The sequence below is a fragment of the Rhea americana genome, unplaced genomic scaffold (assembly GCF_003343005.1).
Source record: "Rhea americana isolate MKP2758 unplaced genomic scaffold, rheAme1 scaffold_29, whole genome shotgun sequence".
NCBI lineage: Eukaryota > Metazoa > Chordata > Aves > Rheiformes > Rheidae > Rhea > Rhea americana.
This window is the reverse complement of record NW_028186412.1, coordinates 6,612,266-6,636,272: the sequence shown is the minus strand read 5'-3', so window position 1 is coordinate 6,636,272 and position 24,007 is coordinate 6,612,266. Positions and strand designations below refer to the sequence as shown.

Genomic DNA, 24,007 nt, shown 5'->3' with positions numbered 1-24,007 from the left:
AGTAGGTGAAAGAGTCAGGATTCAATAAATATTGTAGGAAATGTGTCTATGTTATTAGATAAAAGAACACATCTAGGCATGTGTGAACATTTAGGAAAGCTTATGTAACATTTCCTTTGCAAAATAAATATATACTTAAAGTCTAATTTCCAAAACATYACCAAGAATATCATCACTTGTAAATGTTTCTGAGGGAGACGCTGCCAATTTGCTAAATATATTCCAGGCTTTGAATAGATATTTTGTACAGTTTCCTTTCTACTCTGTTAAATCTTTTCTTAGCCATATCGCAGGAGCTTTGAGAAACCTGTATCAGGATCATATTCCATTGTGTTGGGTACTGTGTAGCAACAGTCCTTGCCTCAAGAGTTTACAGCCTTGGGTTCAGAGCCAGAGAAAACCTCCAACTGTGCTTTTTTCCAGCTTGCCTAAAAATAAGCATGTATGCAGCTATTTTTATACCTTCACCCCCAAATCTACCTGTTCCCTACACTGCAAACCTCTGGCCTGCAGGTATTGCCAGCACAGACCCTCTGCAGTGCACAGGACCCCACAGCGAGGCTCATTCACTCAGAGGAGTCCCAGGGCCGTGGGGCAGAAGGGATGCCGCCCGCTCTGCTCATAGCCAGTACAAAGGATGCTCTGCTGCACAGACCCAGCTCTGTCCGACTGGGACCGTGGTGGAGCAAGAGGCCACAGGGAGATGAACCGAATGGATGTGAGCAGAGGGGCAGGCAAACATGCAAGAGAATTGAACAAGATCTGCATGAAAAGCAGCAATCACAGCTTGCCACCTGACTGGAGAGACAGCTGGGTCCAAGGCCCCTAGCTGCAAAAATCAACTGACATCATGATTTTTGATTTTTGGAGACTCGTGCTTTAAAAATTCAGAAGGTTTTTACATGTTCTTGTGATGTATGGCCATATGCTTGTAAATTAGCGCAGGTACTGAGAATGCATCATTTCAGGTCTTCTATGCTTCAAACGAAAGATCGCAGAAATTAAATGAACAGGAAATGGTGTAACTCATGAAATGTTAATATACATAATACATGTAAACCTCTGCCCTAACTACCATTTCTCTTCTTCAAGGGTATTAGGGGCAGTCTGGTGGGCTTTCTGAAACCTGACAAATAGGCACAGTGTTATCCAAGAGCTGTTTCCCAGTAGCCTACTGGTCATAGATGTGAAGATCAGGCTTTTTAGGTTAGGGATGTGGAGGTGGCAGGGGGTAGGGAGGAAAAGTGAACTGCTGAATATTGGAAAACACAATACTTCTGCATGAGGAAGCAGAAGTACTCACACTGCATCCCAGGCTTTAATATTTCATCTTTCCTTTACTTCCATGATTCCACTGACTTGCAGAAATGAGAGTGCAAGGAGAGGGCAGATGTCYGTACCTATTTAAACAAAAAGATCACTGAAGCACTATCCCATGCAAATGTTGGGCCTAAATGGCCACGTAACATGAAACTAAATATCAAGAGTAGCCTCCATCAACTCTATGGAAGCCGCACATATTTTTCTGTGCCTGGGAGGTAAACCAGACCAGGAGCTGATCCCGATGAAAACACATTTTATTGAAATTAGATCAGTTCCCCATCCAGTTCATCACAGGGATGTAGAAATTTGTCCTGGCAGGAGTAGAAATGAAAAGCTGCACATAAGACAGCAGGATATCTCTTTTTTTTTTTTTCCTTTTTTTGTACCTTTCTTTTTGTGGTCAACAAGAGAGAAAATGCATCTAGACCTGTATGTCTCCAGGACAAAACATCCCGTTTGCTGGATGCATCCCGAGAAGGCTGGAGATAAAAATATCAAGTGTAGAAAGACAGGATAAGAAAGAACCTCCTAGGTGATGAGGAGTGCTTCCTTGCTGCTGAAGATGCTGCATTTAATAAGGCTATATGATTATGTTTAAACACCATAGATGTATCAAACTGCCATCTTTCAAATAGCTGTCAATGTCTTTTGCTTCTGTTTGGCTGGGCTATTCCACAACCTTGCTGTTCTCGCAATTAGCACACTTTCTTCCAATTTCCAGCTGAGATTTATTCATAGTCTATTTACACTCATTTGTTCTTGAGCCAACATGATCCATTAGCTTAGCTGGTGGTTCTCCCTCCTTATTGTTCCCTGCTTTCCTAGAGCACAAGGGCACCCCTCAGCCTCCCCTGTGCTGCTCTGGGCAAACTCTGAGCCRCCCTGCTGCAGCTGCCTCCTCCTCGTGCACCTGCCGGGGCCCTCCTCGCACCTGCACCAGTCAAGGGCTCAGATGGGGGATGGGATCCCCAAAGAGGTCTCTGGAAGCGACTGTGTTTCTGCCCTCATCTGCCTTCCAGGGGTGAGAGGGTAATTTGGGGATCAYGCAATGCCCACCCTAAACCAAAGCACCCGAGTTCTGGGATGGTGCAGATGTAGGGGGCCAATCCAGGGCCCTCTTGGGTACCATCTCTTGGGGGGGGGGTGGCATGCTGGGGCTCCCCTCAAGGCCACACAGGCCCTTACCTCCGGGGGTACAGCCAGGGCCCCCTTCAAGGCTGTGTAGCCCCTCCCCCCCGGGAGTCCCACCAGAATCCCTTCAGGTCGGGGCAGGCCCCCCCTCTGGGGATCTTGTCAGAGCCCCCTCAAGGCCATGCAGGCYCCATCTCTGGGGGTCCCACCAGAACCCCATCAAGGCCACACATGCCCCACTTCTGAGGGTCCCACCAGAACCTCCTCAGGTCTGGGCAAGCCCCACCTCTGGGGGTCCCACCAGAACCCCTCAAGGTCACACACACCCCACTTCTGAGGGTCCCACCAGAACCTCCTCAGGTCTGGGCAAGCCCCACCTCTGAGGGTCCCACCAGAACCCCTCAAGGTCATGCAGGCCCCATCTCTGCAGGTCCCACCAGAACCTCCTCAAGGCCACACACATCCCATCTCTGGGGGTCCCACCAGAACCTCCTCAGGTCTGGGCAAGCCCCACCTCTGGGAGTCCCACCAGAACCCCTCAAGGTCATGCAGGCCCCATCTCTGCGGGTCCCACCAGAACCTCAAGGCCACACACGTCCCATCTCTGGGGGTCCCACCAGAACCTCCTCAGGTCTGGGCAAGCCCCACCTCTGGGGGTCCCACCAGAAGCCCCTCAAGGCCACGCAGGCCCCACCTCAGGGGGTCCCGCCGGGGACCCTCCGGGCTGGACAGGCCTCCTCCCTCTCCCGCAGTACCGACGAGGGGCTCCCTGACGCTGAGCCCTCCCCCCCGCGCCTGCCCGCCGGCCGCTGCGCGCGCAGGCGCAGAGTGGGGGCGCGCGCCCCCTCCCCGGCACGGGCGGCCCCCCCGCTTCGCCTCCGAGCGGCGGCGCATGCGCATCACCCCTCTCTCCCTGCTGCCTCCACAGCCCCCCGCTCCGCAGAGAGGGGCGCGAACCTGCGGGGAGGGGGGCGTGGCCGGCGGGAGGGGCGTGGTCCGGGAGGGGGCGTGGCCGGCGGGGGCGTGGCGCGGCCCGGCGCGCCCTGTCCATGGTGCGGGCGGCGGCGGCGGCGGCGGCGCGGGCGTCCCCGCGGCGGCGGGGCTGCGGCGCGGGGCTGCATGGACGTGATGTCCCCGCAACAGGAGCACCTGGGGCCGGGCCGCTCGTCCTCCCTGAGCGGCGAGAGCAGGGTCTTCGCCGCCGCCGACAGTAAGAAGGTGAGGCCGCCCCCCCGGGAGCCCCGGCGGCGCCGGGCGGTGCCGGTGCGGAGGGGGCGGCGGGAGCGGGGGGCTGCCGGGGGTCGGGGCAGCCGCGGGCGGGCGTGCAGCGCGGTGTCCCGCGGAGCGGGGCCGCCGGGGCGAGGGGGGCTGCGCCCCCGGGAGCTGGGGGCTGCGGTGGGTACCGGCGGTGCTGCGTGGATGTCCCGGGAGCGCGGGAGGGCGTTGCTGGACGGGGCTCACCGGCGCGGAGGGGCTTTGCTGCCCGGGTGTCCCGGGGAGCCGGGGGCTTTGCTGCCCGGGAGTCCGGGGGGAATTAGGGCGGCTTTGCTGCACGGCGGTGTGCTGGATGGGCGGCTGGGTAAAGGGGTAGAGGGATCTGCTGGACGGGCRTGCGAGAGAGCCGGGTTGCTTTGCTGAACCCATGTCCAGGGGAGCTAAGAGGGGCTGGCTGCAAGGATGGCCAGGGGGAGCTAGGGAAGGGTCTGCGGCATAGCGCCTCGGCGGTTTTGCTGGGTGCTCTCACGCACGCTTTGGACAGGAGAAATGTAAGAGCAGCTTCCCGACCAAGTGCTTCACTCTCGCTGGGTGTTTTGCAGTTGATAGGAAAAGCGTGTCACCCCGTCTTCAGAACCGGCTGTGAAATCTGTTTGGTGTCTAGAATAGCTTTGCAGCATCTGACATGATCAAGTGCAAATGCTCACTTTTGTGTACGGCCAAGTACTTGTTTCTGTAATGAGTGAGCTGTAATAACCACATTTTTTCCTGTGTAGAATAGGAACTCGTTTTCCTCCCCGGTTTAGCAAGTGCTGTAATGTTTTTCTACCCAAAGTGGAGCTGGATACCTTCCTGCCTTACCAGTTTTGCCTCTCAGTGCCGTTTAGATCTATGCAACCGTCTGGTCTTTAGGGGAGTACAATGCTACTGAGTGCCAGATACACTGGCAGGATTAGAATGACTGGCCAGGTTACAGTGTCCTTTATTAAATCTGTCCAACCTGACATGATTTAGGATCCACAGTAGTAGAGGATGAGCTTGTGTCCTGTCCTGCTCCTGAGGGGACAGGGCTTTGCTGATCAGGGAACTGTGGAGCCCAGTCCTTCTCTACCTGGGAAGCTGAGCTATGTGTTTCTGTGGGAAGTGTCCATGCATGCCAAGTCCTGCCAAGGCGCGTGGTGCTCCGACATGAATACAGCCTGGAGACCTCTTCTCACAGCAGCAGCTCTCAATGCTCAGAAAACTGAAGTGATTGCCTGGAGTGTGTTTGACCGAGATATCTACCACGCTTTTACTGTGCTTACTATCTGATAGGTTTCTAAAGAGGGAGTGTGATAAACCCACTCAAAGTGGTGGCGTATCTTCTACTGGCTAGCTAGCCAATGTGGTGGAGTAGATACCCTCTCTAATTACTGTGATCTAATTCATGGCAGCAAAATGTATGGCTTTGGTTTTTCGTCTATCATTTCTTTGGTCTTTGCTGAAGACAGAGTTCCTTGTACCATACAATGTGGCAAAGCCCTGATGTCAGATGCACACCTGAAATGAGAAGGATACTCAAATGCTATGAAGCTGAAAATACTTTGTTTTAAGCTCTACTTTATGATTCAGCATTCTGAGGACACATATTAATGGTAGCACTTGTGTTTCCTACTCCTGTTCCAAAGAGCCCACAATCCAAGGAACGCAGACCTTGTTTTTGCCAGTGCTGACAAGGGAGTGGGTATATTACTTTTTACGGACCTTGGCAGCCCTTTTGGAATTCCTCAGTGTGGAGGCACGTGCGCTGGGGGTACATGTGGATATCTTCCTGCGGAGGAGCAGCGAGAGGCCCGGCTGCTCCGCGCAGCAGATGGGAGCTGTGCACCCCGCGCAAAGCCGACATGGGCAGCAACCAACATCCAGCCACCCGTCAGCCCAACGTCCTGCTGCTCATCCACGTTCCTGCTGTTCCCTTGAGACTGTTGGTGCGTCATCTTCCTGTCGCCTCTGGGGAAGAAGATCCTTGCCTTTATGCTTGTTCAGCAGTGGGCCAGTTCTAATTTTGTCTGGAGTTGGAGCTCACTGACAGTTTTGTTCTGTTTTGTTTTTACTGCTTAGGTCCTACAGACTCTATAGATGCTTCCGTTCTCTTTTCTTTTTACATAGTGCAAAAGCATGATGTTTTTTGACAACAGAGGAAGTCTTTCTTATTACGGTGGGAGATTACACTGTCTGTAATGGTTGTGTGCAGCTATATGGGAGAAGATGTTGGCAGGAAATCAATTTTGATACTGGTGACAACAAGAACACGGCGTGGCAAGTTGAAAGATTCTGTTCCAAATATGTATGTAACAGTATTTTACCTGCTGACACAAGTCCCCCCCATATATGGGATGCTAAGCAATGACTGAACTTTTCTATCTTTTTATTATTCTGACTGTGCTTTTTTCAAATTAAATTTATTTAGGTGAGCTTTGTTACATTGTTCTGTGGTTGTCTGAACTCCTACTTCATCTTCCACTTGGCTATCAAAGCAAAATTCCAGGATGATATATTTGATAACATCACAGGACCAAAAGATAGATGTTATTAAGGGCTTGTATCGTGTATTTTGGGTGACTTTTCCAATTATTTTCATAGAATCATTTCTTCTCTCCTTTTCTTTACATGAAAAGCGGTTCTAACTACTAACCTACCTCACAGACAATGGGAGGTTCTCTCTATTAAATGTTTGTAAGGCATTCAACACTCCCTGCTAAAAGATGACATGAAAGTGTAGTGTTTTAGTTAATGTTTTTGGAAAATTCCAAATTTCTCACTTTACTGAACTTACTAGGGTCACTGAGCTTGGCTGGCCTACACAGAAATTTTGTACTGTCTTGTTTAGTTTAGTAACCAATGCCAGTAAATTGATGCAACCTGAAAAGGGTTGAAGTAACATGAGGAAGAGCAATTATACTGGTAGAGGTTATTTCTACAAATTTATCAAAACAAACTATTCAGTATAGACATCTTCTATGCCAGTAACAGTGTGTCAGCAATAGCAGCTGCAGTCATTTAACTGTATTTGTGAGTTTCTGGTGTTTCACTTCTCCCTTCTTAGAGGAGTTAGATTCAAATAAATGCTGAATATTTTGTACAGAACAATATTTGGTAACATAAGCCGTTACTCTTAGTTTTTTTTTTTTTTTGCTGCTTTCTCGATAATTTCAAGTGACTACTTACAATTTTTGTGAGACGCAGCAGTGTTTTATATTTACTCATAAAATGTGCAAAAATTAACCATTTGTGCACAAGGTTCAAGCTAATTAACAGTTTTTGAAGAATAAAGCTAGTTGTATGTAATCCTCATGTGTTTGACTCTTCAAAGATGAGATTTGGGTGTGTATTTGCCATTATACCTGATGACACCTTGATCGCGTGTCCTTATTTTTTATTTTTAATGTGAAGCTCCTTATGGCAGAGACTGCTTCGTTCTGTGAGTCCTGCTACTATGATCATAGTCCTGCTACTATGATCTTGGCTCCGGATCTGGGGGCTTCTGTCAAAATCATTCCTGCTAGTGCCTGGAACTTCAGCTGTCCAGGAACACTTTTAGCATCATTTAGTGAAGTGATGGACAATTCCAATTGTCCTGCAGACATGTGCTGTAGAAATTTTATCTCTGATTAGGACTGATAGAGTCCCTATTTTAATGGTGGCATCAGTGTAGCTGGTCCTTAGGGTGGAATCACTTCCCCAGGCTGTGCTGACTTGTCATAACATACTGTTGTAATGCGCCTCATGATGCTTTTTTAATTAAAGATCCAGAATTAGCAATCCCTCCTCTGTCTGTCCATAAACCTGGAAGTTACGCATAAAATAATGTGTTCTAGTTCATAAGTCTCCAGATCTTGTTTTGAAAGGCAGGAATTTACCACGTCATGCAGGATCTGGTATCCAAGAACTGCATATATCAAATCATTGTCTTGATGCTTAAGACTTAATGCTGCTTGAAGCATCCATGTATGGTGKATTCCAGTGGATACCACACTCTCCATTCCCTGCAAACTGCTGCCAGGACAGCTTTGCTGCGCAGAAAGCCAGGCAGGACTGTGTGCATGTGTTGCCGGTTTTGCTTTGTGCAAGGTTGAAAGGACTTTTTGACTCCACTGAAGCCACCACAACCGCATTGCTGGACTGAGTGTTGTAGATGCAATGCAGCTGGCACGAGGACCCACAGGCTTAATATTCTGCACTTCTCTCCTCTACATATTTAGTAACCTTATATTTCTTCAGCTTTTGATGTAAATGGGTGAGATCTTTCTCATACATTTATATCAGGGCTTCCAAGGAATTTGTAACCTTTGGGAGAGAGTTAGTAGGACATCCTTGACTTACAGTTTCTTTTGTCATTTTTCTTTCTGCTCTGAGTTAGCCTTTAGTCTCTGTCCTTGCTGTGCTCTTTAGCAGCTGTTGTTCCATGATTACATATTTTTTCTTCCACTGTGTTGATCGCTCTTTCCTCTTGTGCGCCTGTAGTTGTTTTCTCCTTGATTATCCATCTAAACATAGCTTTCTTTTTAGGAAAGTCCTTGCAAGTAAAAATATTCTGCCAGAATAAACATAAGTATGTAGTTTTGTCACCCGCTCTGGCTTTATGGTAAATAGGCTCATTGTAGGACCTAGGCATCCCTCAGGCACGCAGACACATGCTCTGCTGTTTGAGCCAGCAGTTCAAAGGCAGCCATCTTCTGTGTTCGTAAGTGCTCAAGAATGTTATAGGTCAATATAGGGCCACTTCTTGCTCTATCAAAGAATAAGAGATTCATATTATTTCTGGTAGTTTTAGACAATTATACACCATAAGTCTAACAAAGACTGGATTATAGCATATAGGAAAAAAAGGATTTATTGCCTCTTGTAAGCAGCCTAGTGATAACACAGGAAAGAGTGATGCACTGTTGTCTTGGAAAATTAGCTATTAAGTGATGGGAATTGTTATGTTTTTTTCATTGCTGGTAAAGTAGTTAATTGAACTTTGCTGTGCAGATTTCTGTAAAGGTTTGTGTTCTGTTCTTTGGTTCATGGCTAGCTAAACCAGAAATGTGTGTCACAGATATGTTTTGTTGCTCAGACAACAAGAATGGAGGTTGCATGTGCAAAATCCCTCATGATTATTAACTTAGATACTTTTATAGAGTAGGCTTTGTTAAAATCAAACTTCCTTTTATTAAAAAAGTAAGGCAGTGAGGGAAAGAGCTTAGCTGCTTCAGTGAAATCCTCAGCTCAAAGGTTTTGATATGTCTGAGTGGTGTCCCTGTCATCCAGTTAAACAACTCAGGCATGTGTCTCAGCCTTGACCCACTTCTGGGGCAAGCCTGTAAATCAGGGGCCTGAAATCCTTTCGTCTTTGGGGAGGCTTTTAGCAAGGGTGTCGGCACATTGCTGAGATGGCATTTCTGCTGCATTCACCCTTCAGTTAGAAACTGAATCCTTTTTTCCAGCTGTTTCATATATGAATCTCTATATTCACTAAGAATTCACTATTCACTAAGAAGAAAATTGTTCCAGATGTTATTAGGTTTATAAGTTTGTCTCTTCCCTGTCTTTCTTCAGATAGCAAGGATAGGATTCAACTGATTAATTCAACTTTGGTAGTCACGCTAGGTTTCTTTTACAGTCAGTGGAGGAAATCAGCACTTCAGTGAGAAGACTCATTTCATCTTAATGAAGACAACCAGAACACGATAGATGAACTGTGTGTTCAATATGTCCAGTTCTCTCTATTGGCTATAAAAAGAGCATATAGCAAATAGCTTAGGTGTGCAAGTCTGAAGTTTGATGAGGGAAATGCCCCTGCACATGTCTGACCATAGCATTGGTCAAGCACAGTAACTTGGCAGTCTGGGCACGATGCTCCTGGGGAAACACAGCAAGGTCCCTCCACTAGCTTGCCTGTTTCTACTTACTACACCTTTGCAGTCATTGCAGTAGGGTGTCTCCTTAGTGCACAGATTTTAGCTTCTCTGATAAGCACTGTACTTAGGGGGGATCTTATCAGTGAGTACAAGTACCTGAAGGGAGGGTGTCAAGGGGACAGGGACAAACTCTTTTCAGCTGTCCCGTGTGACAGGACAAGAGGCAATGGGCAGAAATTGAAGCACAGGAAGTTCCGCCTGACCGTGAGGGGGAATTTCTTCTCTCTCAGGTTGCCCAGAGAGGTTGTGGAGTCTCCTTCTCTGGAGATCTTCAAGGCCCACCTGGATGCAACCCTGTCTACCATGCTCTAGGTGACCCTGCTGAGCAGAGAGGTTGGACTAGATGATCTCCAGAGGCCCCTTCCAACCTTACTGATTCCATGATTTATATCTGGTATTTTAGTTATTTTTCACCAAAAAAAGAAATAGTAAGTACCTGTATTTTTTTCACGTTCTTTATTTATGTTCTGCCATTCTCTTTCCCAATTTAGTACAGTTAAGTGACATACATAGATCAGAAGAATGTTTTATCTTCAGTTCAATTTTTTTTGAAGACAGTACTTAGATTCTGTTGTATGTTCTCTTTTTAACAGAATGAGGATTAAGATCGTAACTCAGCAATACATTTGTTTATATAGATCCCATTTGGTGGCAGTATATCCACTTCATCTGTTAGCCAAAATTAGTTGAATGTTGGCATTCAGAAATAGATTTTTCCTATAGCCAAAGGCTTGTGGAAGTTTCACTGTAATCCAGCTCTCCATTAGAGTTCTGATTCATGAGTAGAGGCAGCATAATTTCAGTGATGGTTTGCAAGGTTGCTTTTCTCAGCATGATAGGGTGATCTGTTCGTGAACCATCTACCATCACAGTTTACAAGACAGCATTTGAAAGTGTAGGTCTGATCAGTCTGGTGTAAATTCATTCTTTTGAAGTCCATAGCGTTATTTTTGTTTATATCAGATGAGAAATTAGCCAAATACTGAAGTGTACCATCAGTTCAACACCTACAAGAACAGAACTTTATGCTGCATATTTGTTTCCGCTAAAAAAGAAATCAAGACAACCACCACCAGAATTGCAGAAATTATGAAGTCAAACCTGAATTCTGGGACAGGGGGGAAACAAAGACTTTGAGGAAGATGACGATAACTCCAATTTCACCTGCCTGATACAAGAGGTCTTTGCATTGGCACACTGCCAACATTCAGTATGGATACTGATTTTATGACACGTTTCATGTGGATGTGACTCAGCCAGCAAGTACGAGGATTTCTCTGTGTGATCTTTCTTATAATTACACAAAAAGTTTAGGTTATGATGTAGGACATATGTTGAGAACTACTTCTGTGTATCCCATACTTAGATAGTTGACTATCTCCTTTTGCTCCCAAACATATTCTTTAAATACAGCTGTCCAGGATGTGTCTGCTGTTCTCCATACAGCCCAAGGCTGACATCCTTGCATGTGTAAAAGTAGTGAAACTAAGGATAACAGACATGCGGGTCCACCTTAGCTGAAGAGGAATTTGTCCTATTCTATCTGAAATCATATCAGTTCAAGTCATCATGATTACCTGTTATTTTCTCTTCTCCAACTCTGTACATGGGAAAATATACAGAGTCATCTTATCTATCTTTAGTCAACATCTCCATATGAGATTTTTATTGCCATAGGGCTGATCTGACTCACTTGTCTTTTGCTGTGAAAATTCTCCTTTCCAAACCTTAGCAATGATCCTTACATGTTTTAAGGCTCCTTTTTTGTAAGCTTTGCTTAATAGTTTAGATAGTCTGTATCAACAAGTTGCCCAGAAAGTGGAATCTCCATCCTTGGAGAAATACAGACCTTGACTGGAGATGATCCTGAGCAGTGACCCTGTTCTGAGCAGGGGCTTGGACCAGAGAACTCTGGAGGTCCTTCCAACCTGTGATTCTGTGCCAGTCATTTGACTTCTCATTAAACTTGCTGTAGTCTTCCTCTTTACCTTAGTCCTTAAATATTTAAGTCAAGACCAGAATCTCACTGCTGTAGCCACTTTTCAGCACTGCTAACCCAAGAATGAAGCGTTACCATAACAGAAAAATATTTGAAAATGCTGTGTTTTTATTTGTTCTTTAATATCTTTCTTTTCAGACAGAGCAGTCAAAGGATTTAGGATCTCTTTCAAAATAAAGCCAAATCTCCATTGTATTCACAAGAGTTGAGACACACTATTTTTAACCACCTCTGAAAGCCACCTACCCAATAATGACACTAGCAGTAAATTCTCAATTGGGAGTTGATGCTTTATATAAACTTGTATAAAAACTGCCAGTTAGCTGAAATCTGCAGCCTGCCTTCTGTAGGATATTATGCTACATTGTTACACAGGTCTCTCTTGGCATTTGTATTTGTAGATATGCTGCTTTTTAAAATGTTAACAGTTTCTCAGATTTGTTATTACTATAAATAAACTGATTCCGTTCACTAGAAAAATTCAGCAAAGTGAATATTTTCTTTCCTTTCATGCTGAAGACTACCAAAAAAATGGCACCTATTTTAGTTATCAATCTACTAAGTTATCCAGCTAATCTCAGATTGGTTAGAAGACATCCAAATGATCCCAGGCCTGATTTATCAGGCTTCATAAGGTTATTTTCAATGGAAGAAAGAGGAAGGAGGGATAGTTTTTAAAGACAAATTGAAATTACACAGCTGAATTCATAAGTCATTGTACCAGAGAAGTAACTGAGGATCTGACAAAATAAACAAGCATGCTCTACAAAAATAAAGAAGGAAGCAAAACAAAAACAGAAACCACAGTTACAAATGCACCGGTACACACTTGTCAAAAGCAAATAAAATGCATAGTACTGTATAATTTCTTTTCGCAGAGTGGTGCATACTGCGCACCTGCCCAAACAAGATTTATGCCACATTCAGAATATAAATTGGCAGAAGAATCAGTTGTTCCCTAACTTGCATGTTCCCAGCATTCAGTGGTTATTTTTAGTAGGAAGGGGGAAAATCTTGCTTTGTGATTAGTAGAAAACAGTCACTTCATGACAGTCAAGGGGTTCATTTGTTTGTATGTTCTCAGCAGTTTTTAGGCTAGTGCAGATGACAGATCTAGATCCAGTTAGCTTAATAGGGAAGGAAATTATCACTATCTTTTAAGAGTTCTAAAGATTTGTGGAAAAATGTAGGCAGTTAGGCTCATAAAGTTAGGTGTGTAGAATCCAGACCTTAATTTATTGCATGTGTCAGGCCTGACACAGAAATGTATCAAGCATTTGAAATTTGAACCACCAGCTGGATATTTGACATATTTAAAATACAATAGATCATGAGGTGTCAAAAAGTGGTTGAGCAAAAGCTCTAGATATTTCTTTATTTCATGCATGGAATACCTCAGGCATTACTGTATGGGCACATTAGCAACTTGTTTTCTAGATCACTGGCTTTCTGGCCATGTTCCTGTTTTTCTCAGTATGTGGTATTTTACAAGCATTTCCCACCTCCATCCCACCTCCAGGGATGTTGTTGGCGATAACTCACTCTCTTTCCCGTGGTCTGAAATTGGATTCTGGGTGCAACAAGTCTGTATGCAATCAGGTTTTGTTCAGAATCTCACTTATGATTTCATTTTGTTTCTCTTTCCAATCAGAAAATGAAGAGTTTGGCCCAAAGACGCCAGTCTGCACCGTCTTTGATCTTTGTCAAAGCACTTAACAGGTCTAGATCTGTCTCAAGGTGAGTCAGTGAGTTTTGCTGATGGCACTATTCTGCAGTTTCTCAGCCCAAAACTGGAGATGTTCTTGAGCTGTTGTTCATATCTGGCTATCAACCTGTATAAGAATATCAGGCAGTTATGTTGAGAAGGAGGGGCTGTTCACTTCTGGGTGGCTKCACAGCTGTAACACTTGCTGAGAGATGTGATACATCCAGCAGAGACTGTGGTTGATCTCCTAGAAGGGGATTCCTGTGTTCTTCCTCAGTACTGCCACTCTAAGCTGTTGAGCCAGGTAGGCCAGCAGAGCTGCTCTTCAATTTGCAGTCACACATACACCATTTGGGCTGCTTAACTCTAGTTGTTTTATGACTAGCCATGATTGCCTGCTGGGGAGATGGCATGGGCAGAAAAAAAAATGAATGTTTCCCATTTTTCACCTTGTACACTCATACTGCGCCGGGCCTAACTCCGCTGTGGTTATTTTGGGATTGCACAATTTAATTTGAGCTAAGTTTCTGTCATGGAGTGCTGCATAGCTCAGCATGGTACAGTCTCTCAACGGCTCTGCAACCAGATGGTAGTTTAGGACAATGCTATGGGCCAGGACCTAGTGACCACAACCCTTTTCCTTCCAGCAGGGTCATTCTGTGGGGCTGAGTATGTGAGTGTGTGCAAGTGTGAAGCATTTGAACTTTTTTGTCCTCATCTTCTGCCAGGATGTGCTATTCCTCCTCTCTTCCTGCCCCAATGTAAAACCACCATAGAAATAGTTGCATATTCCAATAGAGCTATTCTGTTGTCCAGCTCCAGCCCATGACCTGCAATTTGAACCACTTTGAATAGATAACTTTCATCTTCTTATGTTACAGTTCATTAGAATTTAAACGTACAAAATAGAAGTGTTGATCAAAAAATGAACCATCTGGTAGGCTGTTAGTGCTTCCAGCTGTATAGCGATCTTTACTAAGAAACATTATTGAGGGAAACTAAAGTGTGTGGCTTGGTAAGGAATATTTTTCCTACACTGTGCTGTATGTGAGCTTTGGAAAGTTTTCTGTGTTTGATCTAACTAATACCTGGTTTCATATTTGTCATCATGCAGAATTCCAGTTTTTCGGAAACCTGTGAAAGTATTCTGAGAAAACATCAGAACTGCAAAATAGGAAAGAAAAATTAGTTGAAACTACTTGCAGGTCTTTTTACTGGCTATGACATAAAAGAGGAAACTTAAAAATGAATTCCTAAAGGTGTTTACACCTTTTTGTGTAGTCTAGTGGCCTGAGCATAGACTGAGAGCCAGGAACATGTGTTCTAGTCCTGGCTCTAAAGTTTCCTCTGTGGCCTCTCTCTGACTTTGCTTTCAGGTCTCTAAATAAGATGAATAGGTATTTTGTAACCCCTTCATCAGAGTGCTGATTTTTTTTAGAATGTCTATATTGCCATATCTATTTTTCATTTACTATTTTTTTCATAATATTTGTAACTATGTTAATACATGTGATAGCACATTTTAGGCATAGATCCCTCTTTCAGAACTGAGGTTCTAAAATCAGAGAGAGAGATTACTCCTATAGAGAGTGGCCACAACTGGAGGGTACACAGCACAAGGGATGGGATCCCTCAAGCCTGGTTTCCTACAGTTTATACATGTGTCTGTAATGTCTCCCTGTCAAGCTGTCTTAACACTTGCTTCACCATACAAAGAAAATGAACTATATTCAAAGCTCATATTTCAAGGCTTCTGTCATTTGCCTGCTAGGCTTCAGAAAAGAGCGTTTTTCCTTACTTCTGTATTTTCTTGTTTTATTGCTTGCTTCCTAAGTATCAGAGATTGGCTATAGCTGGAGACAGGACAGCTTTAATCTCCACAGAGTGGGATAATGCTCAGATGTAACTTTCACCTAAGAGTTTTACACTCTTTCCTGTTGCTTTGAACTGAAGCCCATGGCCTTAGTGTAGGGGTATCTGGTGCAGTCTGAGGACACAGGGGGCCAGAGCAGGTGATTTTGTAGCTTCAAAGTCTATCGGTAAAAGGGTAACTCTGGATGATGTGGTGTTTATTATTGTTCATGAGAACAGTAATTCTCACCTATGCCAAACTTCCTTGTTTGGCTGTGCAAAATGCATTCCTCTTCATCACTAAACTGATGGATGAGTTTGAACTTTCCACTTSGTTTGTTGTGTGAATGCTTAACTCTTGTGAAGTGCTTTCTCTTAAGGCAAGCTAAAGAGCAATAAACTGACTTCTCATGGTTTCTAATCTTCTCCAAATGTTTTATCTCAGAGCTGTCTCAGCCCTTAGTTTCCTTTCTTGTAGAACAAGCCAGCCTGTGAAATCCATTATTCTCCTCTGGCAGTGAACCTTAATACTGCCACTCCAGAACACTGAATTGTTAATGGTTGATTAATGACTTGTAGATAATAAAGCTCCTATGCAAAGTTAGCAAACATCTGTGAGGGATTTATATGAATCCTCTCACCTCAGCAGCTGGCTCACCTCAATATTTGTTGAAATTAATGAACAAGTGCAAAGTTTAAAAGGGCAGGAAATACTTAAAAGCACAAGTCAGTTTGTCTTTTTGTACCACTTTATATATCAGATGCCCTTGGATTATATACAGGGCACCTTCATAAAATGTGGAGGCAGCCATTTCAGGCAGACCTACCTTTGGGCAATTTAATGGTATTTGTTTAACGAAACTGTTGTGACATCTGGAGATGGCTATTTCAGCACCCAGAGGATTGGGGTTTTTAAATGGTAGTGTTGCAGYAGCTGTGACAGGATAAGGACGTAAGTGAGACGAGATTTGCAGGGAGATGTAGTTCTTTTATTAGACAAATTGATCTACCTGGAAAAAGCAGACACACTTGCGCTCTTGTGCTCTTCTTCACTCCTGAAAGAGAAGCGAATCTGAGTTGTGTGCTTTGAAGTATATATATTTTTTCCCAGCTATATCATCTAATTTAAAGAAAATTAAATCTTTCTTTCGAATCTTGCCATGCCATGTAGGCCATATAACTGCAACTATAAATATTTGGCCTAAGAAGAATTCTAAGATGATTGTGTATAGTACAGTGGTGTTGTACAGATGTGTAACCATGTTGTTGCTGTTATGCCTGTCTCACTTGAGTGTAACCGTGGACAGCAGAGGAATTGCTTCTGATTTACATAGGAATTTTAGTGGATTTTGTGCCCTTACTTCCAACAGATGAAAATATGCAGACTACTTTTTGCGTCCTGTTTTTGCTTCTCTTCCTTTTCTCGCACAGTTTTTCTTTCCTCACAAAGTGATAGATAAGCATGTAAGGACTGTTTCACATCATCAGATGTCCTTTTTGGAAGCAAAGTTATTTGAGAGATGCATTGGAAAAATAAGCTTTTGATGTTTTTCTGAGCTGATATTTGATACAGAAAAAAGTTTGAGAATTAACTCTGTTAATATGTGTAAAATCAGCAAAGGGTTTAGGTTAGTTGTATTTGGCTATGGAGCTGTTCTGCAGTTATAATTTTCCTCCTGTTTTTTCTTGGTACCCTTTAATGACAACAGCACAACTTCTTTAATGTTCGACTTCAATGCAGCAAAAATTATGGACTTGAAACAGAAATTGCTGAGGTGGTGATTTAAGCATCAGGCCTTGTCATCTCAAAATAACCAATATATAGTATTGAAAACTTGTTTCAAGCCAAATTGCTCCTCTGTCCCTTTAAACAATCTTCCTACATGACAAAGCACAAGCTACCAAGTTTCTGCTTTGTGTAGCTGGACCTCTTTCCCAAACGAGGATCCCTCATAGAGCCAGACAAATTCTGTATTCCTGTCACTGGCAGTTTCCTTTTTCCTCATACACACCTCACCAGATCTTTGAAAGCGGTATGTATTTTTAGCAGTTTGCACAGTTTTTACATGCTGAAATTTATTGATCTGCTTTCATGTTCCTGAGTGTTCATGATCATTTATAAATATGCTTCTCTACATCCTAAAGTTCTTAAAATGTCAGTAATGAAATTATTCTTTATTACAGTATTGTATGTTAATGATATTATATTTGGTGTAAGCTAGAAGGAAGGGTTGTTTAAAAAAAATCAAGTATCATTTTTAGAAGGTTTTTTGAAGAAATCTTTGATGACCCTTAGAAGGAAATACCTAAGAGAACAACCCCAAGCCTTATATTATTTGGATTTTACAGTTGAAGATGTTAAGGTAAAAACAGAGGATCTCAGAAATATCTACGGTGTTTCTTCTTCTCCCATAAATAGAACAAAAGTTCCTCYTCATGGAGAGGCTGCTCTTTTTTTGCCTAATCCACAGTAAGTGATTCTGGCATGTTATCTGTGAAGGGTCCAGTGCCAAATGCTAAATATCCCAGATGATAACAAAGCTTGTATGACTAATCTAGTACGATATTCCACTTGGCTATAGTCAAATACAAAGTGTTCCCCAAAGCCTGGGCACTGCGCTTGCAAGGTTTTACTCAGAAGGTGCGTGGATGAGCCAAGCTATGTGACTCCGTGAACAAAACATAGAGATTTTAAATAAATGTAAATTGCCAGACGGCCTTAACTGCCTCTTTTTCACAGAGAAGGTGAATTTTTGGTGTTTTAGACAAATCCGATTGTAGAGAGAAAGGGAACAGAAGTTCGTTGTGAATAACTACTTGTTAAGTACATATTCCAGTTGTAATCGTTTTGCTTGTTCTTCACTAGTTTCCATGGCAGCGAATAATTTTGCCGAGCGGAATCGTTTTTGCGAGGCGAGCTCGCCTAGGGACCCTTACCACGCCGAGGGCTTCCTCCCGCTCCAGCGAGCGCGGACTGCCTTCGAGCCCGCCGCATCCCTGAGGAGTTTTCCTTGGCAGCTGCCTCRCGAGGAGGCCGGGACGAGGGCGCGGGCCGCGGTCTGGGCCGCGCGGGCACCCGGTGGGGCTGGTGAGGTGGCGCCCGCCATTTTGTGTGCGCGCGGGCGCCCACCCCCGCGCTGCRCGCAGTGTGGGTTTCTATCTCCAGAGTGGTTTTATACTACTGCTAGCAGTGGCATGGGGAGAGAAGGGCTCCCAAGCAGGACAGGAGGCAGCGTGGCGAAACACTGTCTCGCTTTTTAGTTAAAATGGAGGCGTCGCGCTTGGGGGAGGGAGCAGTGTTTTGGAGACTGCAAAATGGAGGCGAAGGGTGAGGCTRACGCAGTGACGGGACGCTTTAAAAACGACGCGGCGGCAGCCAGGAGAAGGGCTACGGCCTCGAAGGCAGACRTGCCTCTCGAGCGAGGTGAGGCCGCGCTTCGGGGGCTGCCGTGCGGCGCTGCTCCCGCCAGCCGCCCCCGGGGCTCGGGTGTGAGACGCAGGGGTCCCCGCAGAGCAGGGCGGCGGGCGCAGAAGGGGCCGCCCGCCACCGCGAAACCCCTGCGGGATGAACGTCATCTACTGCACGTGACAGAGCCACGTGGTTATAAAAGTCACAGTTTCATTAGAAATTAAGCTCCTAGTCATCAAGACGAAGGRGAAATCCTGTTCCTCAAGACTCAGCCAATGACGCATATGAAACGTCCTTCACTTCTGGATTGAATTTTTAACTTATGCTTATTCAACCACAACATTTCCGATCAGTTTTCTTTTTTTCCTGAAATTTTCAGTTTCATGAAAATTTTTCGTGATTCAACATTTTATCCTTAATCTGAATGGACACAAATCACTGTATCAGAATTTCCCCAGATTTCTCCTCTCAGTATGTTATGTTCCTAAATATAAGGCAAGGAAATATGAATTTGCGTAAAAATARTGGGAAATCTTAAAGAAACAAAAATATTTTGTATCAGTGCTCTTCTTTTTAATGTAATTGCACATAATTAAAAATAATACTGTGCAAGTTGTGCTTTTTATAGTGTTCCTTATTCATGCTTGATTTAAGTCAATTATGACACTGGAGTATTGTTTCCTTAAACCATGTGCTTGAACGCAGAAGTTATTTTTATGTAGTAATAGCTGGGGATAAAATTTTATTAACTGTTAACAAGGAACAAAGTGAACTTTTTGAGGCCTCAAATGGCCTTTTAACTCAGAGATTGGCATTCCTGTCCTCCTGCTGTGTTTTTTTGTTTTGTTTTGTATGTGAGCATGTGCCTGTATGTGTGCATATGTTTGCTTTTGATAAAACACATCAGTTCTTCATTTATTACATACAAACTGGCTTATAGCGATATTTGTACATCTGGAGATTGAAATGAGCTGAGGCTCTCAGAGATATGCTGCCCTTTTTATTAAAAGAAAAGGACTGAAGGTAAAAAGAAGGCCTGGAAGCAGGATTTTGGAGTTTAAATGGGGGATTAATTTTACAATAAATGACTAATTGTTTAACACTAGCCCTTTAAGCCGATTCCCCTTTGGATAGAGTCATGATAGTTTTAAGACAAAAGCAGCATGGGGCACTTCTCATCGGGATGAGTTCGGAGCTCGGGTTGTCCAGATGTCTCGCTGTCCTCATGCACTTTTGGATTAAACCCTTTGAGGGGCTTTCTGGATTAGGCCTTGAGGTTGAGCAACATGCAGCTTTTGTCCAGCCATCGTGTAGCCATGATTTTAGACAATCAAATATCTGCCAAATGACAGTCTGGCCAAGCAGTTTGGGCAGCAGCATACCTGAGGAAATCATAGACCTGACTCGGTCAGAGTTCCTAGTGATCGTTTATCTTGTGTAAACATGCAGAAAGCCTTTAATAATGTGCAGCTGATGTGCTGCCTTTGGTGCTCTCATCCTTGACAAGGGCTAGGATTAAACATGCGGTGCACTCTCCTGACCGATACAGCACTGCCTCCTCATGGCACACAAAACTACTTGGGAGGAGCTTTAGTCACGCCACAGGTATAACAGTCTATCTTTAGATTGCTTTTGTGCTCATTTCTTAAGTGTTTGGTAGCAGGGGCTAGATCCAATAAAGGAAAATAAACTTCAAGAGCAAGACGTGGAAAGAATTTAAATACCTGAATCTAAATTGATCCAGTAGTCCTCAAATCCTATTTAACTTGTCCTGCCAATGGCAAGAGCCCCACAAAAGCTATTGCAAATGTTGCTCTCTTAAACCTCTGGCTCAATCCACTTTTCTGGAGTGTTTTTTTTAATAATTGTTTAGGACAACGATTTCCAAATACTCAAKAGCAGAGCTGAGGTAGGAGGGAATCCAGCTCATTATGTATTTTGACATAGAGAGACCTGGTCAGTGTTGCAACTAAGGTCTGTACCATCTTGCAAGCRTCATGTAAGATATGCTAGGTCATTTCTAACCTGCTCCTGAAGGGCTCCACAGACTGCTCTTTGAGATACTGCTGGCCTAGAAGTTAGTATGCTTTTGATGGACCTGGACTCCTGGGTTCAGTTCTCTGCCTCCTCAAACATCCAATCTTCCATATCCCAGAAAAGTGTTGCAACTAATAAAGCAAAGGATGTCTGGAGTGGAGACTTTCTCCTACTCTTGAAGCTGGGCCATTGTGCAGAAAGGCATGCAGTATTCCTGGAGCCAAAAAGTTAATGTTCACAGGAGGGAGCTTGGCTTTTTAGCTGAATGGTAATACCACTTACCTGGCAGGGGAAAGACCTGCCAGGATTATTCAGAATTATTTTTGTGTATCACCTGCTGATGCACCCATGTTCAGCATTTCCTGTCACCTGGATCAAAGTGGTATGCACTAAGACAAGCGTGTTCGTTTGGATCCCTGTGTCCTCTGTAGGAGGGTTTTGTATTGAACATAGATTGCCTTTGGTGGGTCTGGGTATCTGAGTATATCCTAAGAGCATTCTGAGTCTTCATGGATTATTCATAATTCAGGATGATTCATAAAATGCAGATTTTTTTTCTGCCTCTTGTGGTGAAGATCCTCATCTAAGTGAATAGTCAGAGCTGAGGTATTTTCACCCACTTTATTTCACTCACTTGTAAAATTGTGTGCAAGACAAGGATTTTGGAGTGCATCCCATTTGTCAGCGCTCCTCCGGAAACATGGTCTGTCACTCAGCCCCTCTGATTAAGGGCAGCTTCACACACATTCCCCTCAGTTTTGCTGTCCAAGAGCAGAACAAGCTTCCCAGTGAATGGTGTGTCAAGTATGATGTGCATTTTCATATGAAAGTCACTAATCAGATATAGATGAGCTCTTCTGGTAAATCAAAGGCTCCAATAAAGATGGAAGAAAAATGTCATCAAGAAAAAGCTCTTGTGCTTTCCTTCTCTCCAGGCTCCCATTCTTTGCAGCCAACTTGCCTGCATCCAGTTCTCACTTGTGTGAAGTAATTATGATCAGGTGCAGGGATGTGGAGATCCCTGTAACAGCTTTCTTCCCCAGCTGAGATCACAGGCTGAATAGCAACTTCTGACTAGCAACCTCCGGAGGAGCTCTGCACAGAGATTTGTTGAATATGAAGGCAGTTAGTTTTAAGGGAGTAAACAGGTGCATGTGGCTGAAAACAATTTGTCTGCTGGCTGTTCATAAGGAATCTGGGTCAGCACCAGGCAATATCTGGCAGCAGCAGGCATATCAAGTAATCTCTTCACTATAATAGGATAATTCCTTTGCTGTAGTACTAGTATCAAAATATTGTTTTTAAAGACCTTGAGGCAAACAAAAGACAGATTTGTTACTGTTACAGCTGGAGGCAGGTAGAGTGAAGTGACAATCATGTCTTCCATGGGATGCTGCAGATTCAGAGCCTGTGTTGGTCATTCYCCATATGGAAATGGTCATTAAGGGCTTAAGCCAATGCAATGGCTGGCCRGATCCTCCACTGGTGTTCAGTGAATTCTTCAATTTTCACCAGAGTCCCTCAGCTGTGGGTTTGCAGTCAATGCTGAGCAGCCATAGGCTTCAGTGAGAGCTGCAGCTTGTATGAGGATAAAGCATGGTGAAGGGGCTTTTCTTTTAGTAGTGATGCTTGCAGCCATTTATAGGTCAGTTTACGTGTAATTGCTTTATTTATAATCAGTAAATTTTCTCCTGAAAAGAAGGAATCATACAAAAAGTTCCCCAAACTAGCAGCTGGTAGAATTTACATTTGTTTTCCTCTGGCCACTGTTTTGAATGCCTTTGTTTTTCTTAAAAGTCATTGTTGCCTAAGTGCAGACTGTACCCGTGTGGCATGAGTTGAAGAGAACAACCTTGCTGAATCATTTCTTGAAGAATAGGAAAATCAGATGCAAAAGAGGAGTGAGTGTTAAGCAAGATTTTGAGAGACCATGAGCAGCCCACCCTGATATTACCTGATAATTGTGTGAGGTGACTGGCAAGCAATAAACCTTTGAGCAGTCACCTAGAAACTGCTGTGTTAAAAGGATTCAGGCACACAAGTGCCTTATTTCTGCCTTTCTACAGCCTTGAGTAACATGTAGGTACAGACAATAGGGTAGGTAGGTATTTATGCACGAGCTCCCTAACAGCCACAAATRATAGGCCAGGAGGGATTTCTAAAGATTCCTACACTAAGCTTTTCACCTCATATGCACCTTAGTTTGAAAAGACTAGTGCTGCCTGTCTTTGTTAACTCAGAWTTTTTTGCAATTATCTGTCCTGCATTGATTGAACCCTAGTAATTTAGTTTGCAAGGAGACATTTGAAACTCATGTTTGCAGGAAGGGCTAATTTCATCCCTGAGGTAGCTCAAAATCAGTTGAGTTGAGCTAAGCCTTTCAATGTCCCAAATGTGATCGCTACATCACAAAAAAAAAAATAAAATAAGACAGAAGCCTCATCTCTCCAGTCCACTGAAATAATGCTGGATGCTTCTTGGGGCAGTGGGTGAAGCTGAGGTCTCAGAGTGCCCCCCCCCCCTTGTGCCCCGGGAATGAGTAGGAAAGAGCATTGTGGAACTGGCAAAAGTAGCCTCTGCCTCCAGACTCCTTGTAGGCCATGAGAAGCTCTGAAAAGCCCGTAAAACCATGATGCAGAACTGCACTACTAAGTGTTGGTGAGATGGGGTAAGCTCTGGCCTTTTCTTTAGCCTCTTTTCATCCTTCCCTTCCTTACCCCCAAAGGTCRCTTTTTGATGACAAGGAAAGAGAAGGAACAAAGAAATCTTTGTCTAGGTAAATAGTGCTGGGAATGGTGCACCTGTAATGGCAGGGCAACTCAAAGTGGTCCTGCTCTGTCACTCGCCAAGTGAATGGGAATGCAGTGAGGAACAGAGGATCAATTCTTCTAAAGGCCATGAAAGATTTTATTGACTTCTACAAGAATATGACTTCTGAATATGTCCTCTCCTAAACTTTGCCCCTCATTAAAACCTCTTGGACTTGTTGATCACTAATAAAGCGGTATAGCAAGACTGGAGAACACCCACACTGAAAGCGCGTTTCAGTAGGGTTTAAATAATTTGTATTAAATTCTTTTCTGTTGGAAATAGGCAAAACACATCTGAAATGTGTGATACTAATTTATACCAATAGAGAATTTTGTCCTTGTGCTAAATTTTCAGAGTAAACACCTTGCAGCTGTTTGTTAAAACAAAACAAAAAACTTTGGAAGGAAACCAAACCACAAGCATGTTTCCTGTCTCCAACCACCACACTGTTGTACGTATTTGCTCAGCAGAGAATGTTGTCCTTTTGGCTATGTAGAAATGTAGAAATTACTTAAGTGCTTTTTGTTTTCAGTCAGGTTGCCAAGCTTCCATTCTGAAATATGTGGAGTTTCTTTTTTCTTTTT

The 24,007-nt window shown here is 43.9% G+C and overlaps 1 protein-coding gene across 1 annotated transcript in view; it reads left to right on the top strand.

Annotated features, from left to right (window-relative positions):
* Positions 1-3,573: 3,573 nt before the first annotated feature.
* ARHGAP20 (Rho GTPase activating protein 20) overlaps positions 3,574-24,007 on the top strand; it is a 59,742-nt gene continuing 39,308 nt past the window's right edge. Inside the window, exons 1-2 of the mRNA XM_085309070.1 lie at positions 3,574-3,672; positions 13,262-13,347. Of these exons, the coding sequence (XP_085165196.1) occupies positions 3,574-3,672; positions 13,262-13,347 (185 nt within the window). The remainder of the gene's footprint in view (positions 3,673-13,261; positions 13,348-24,007) is intronic.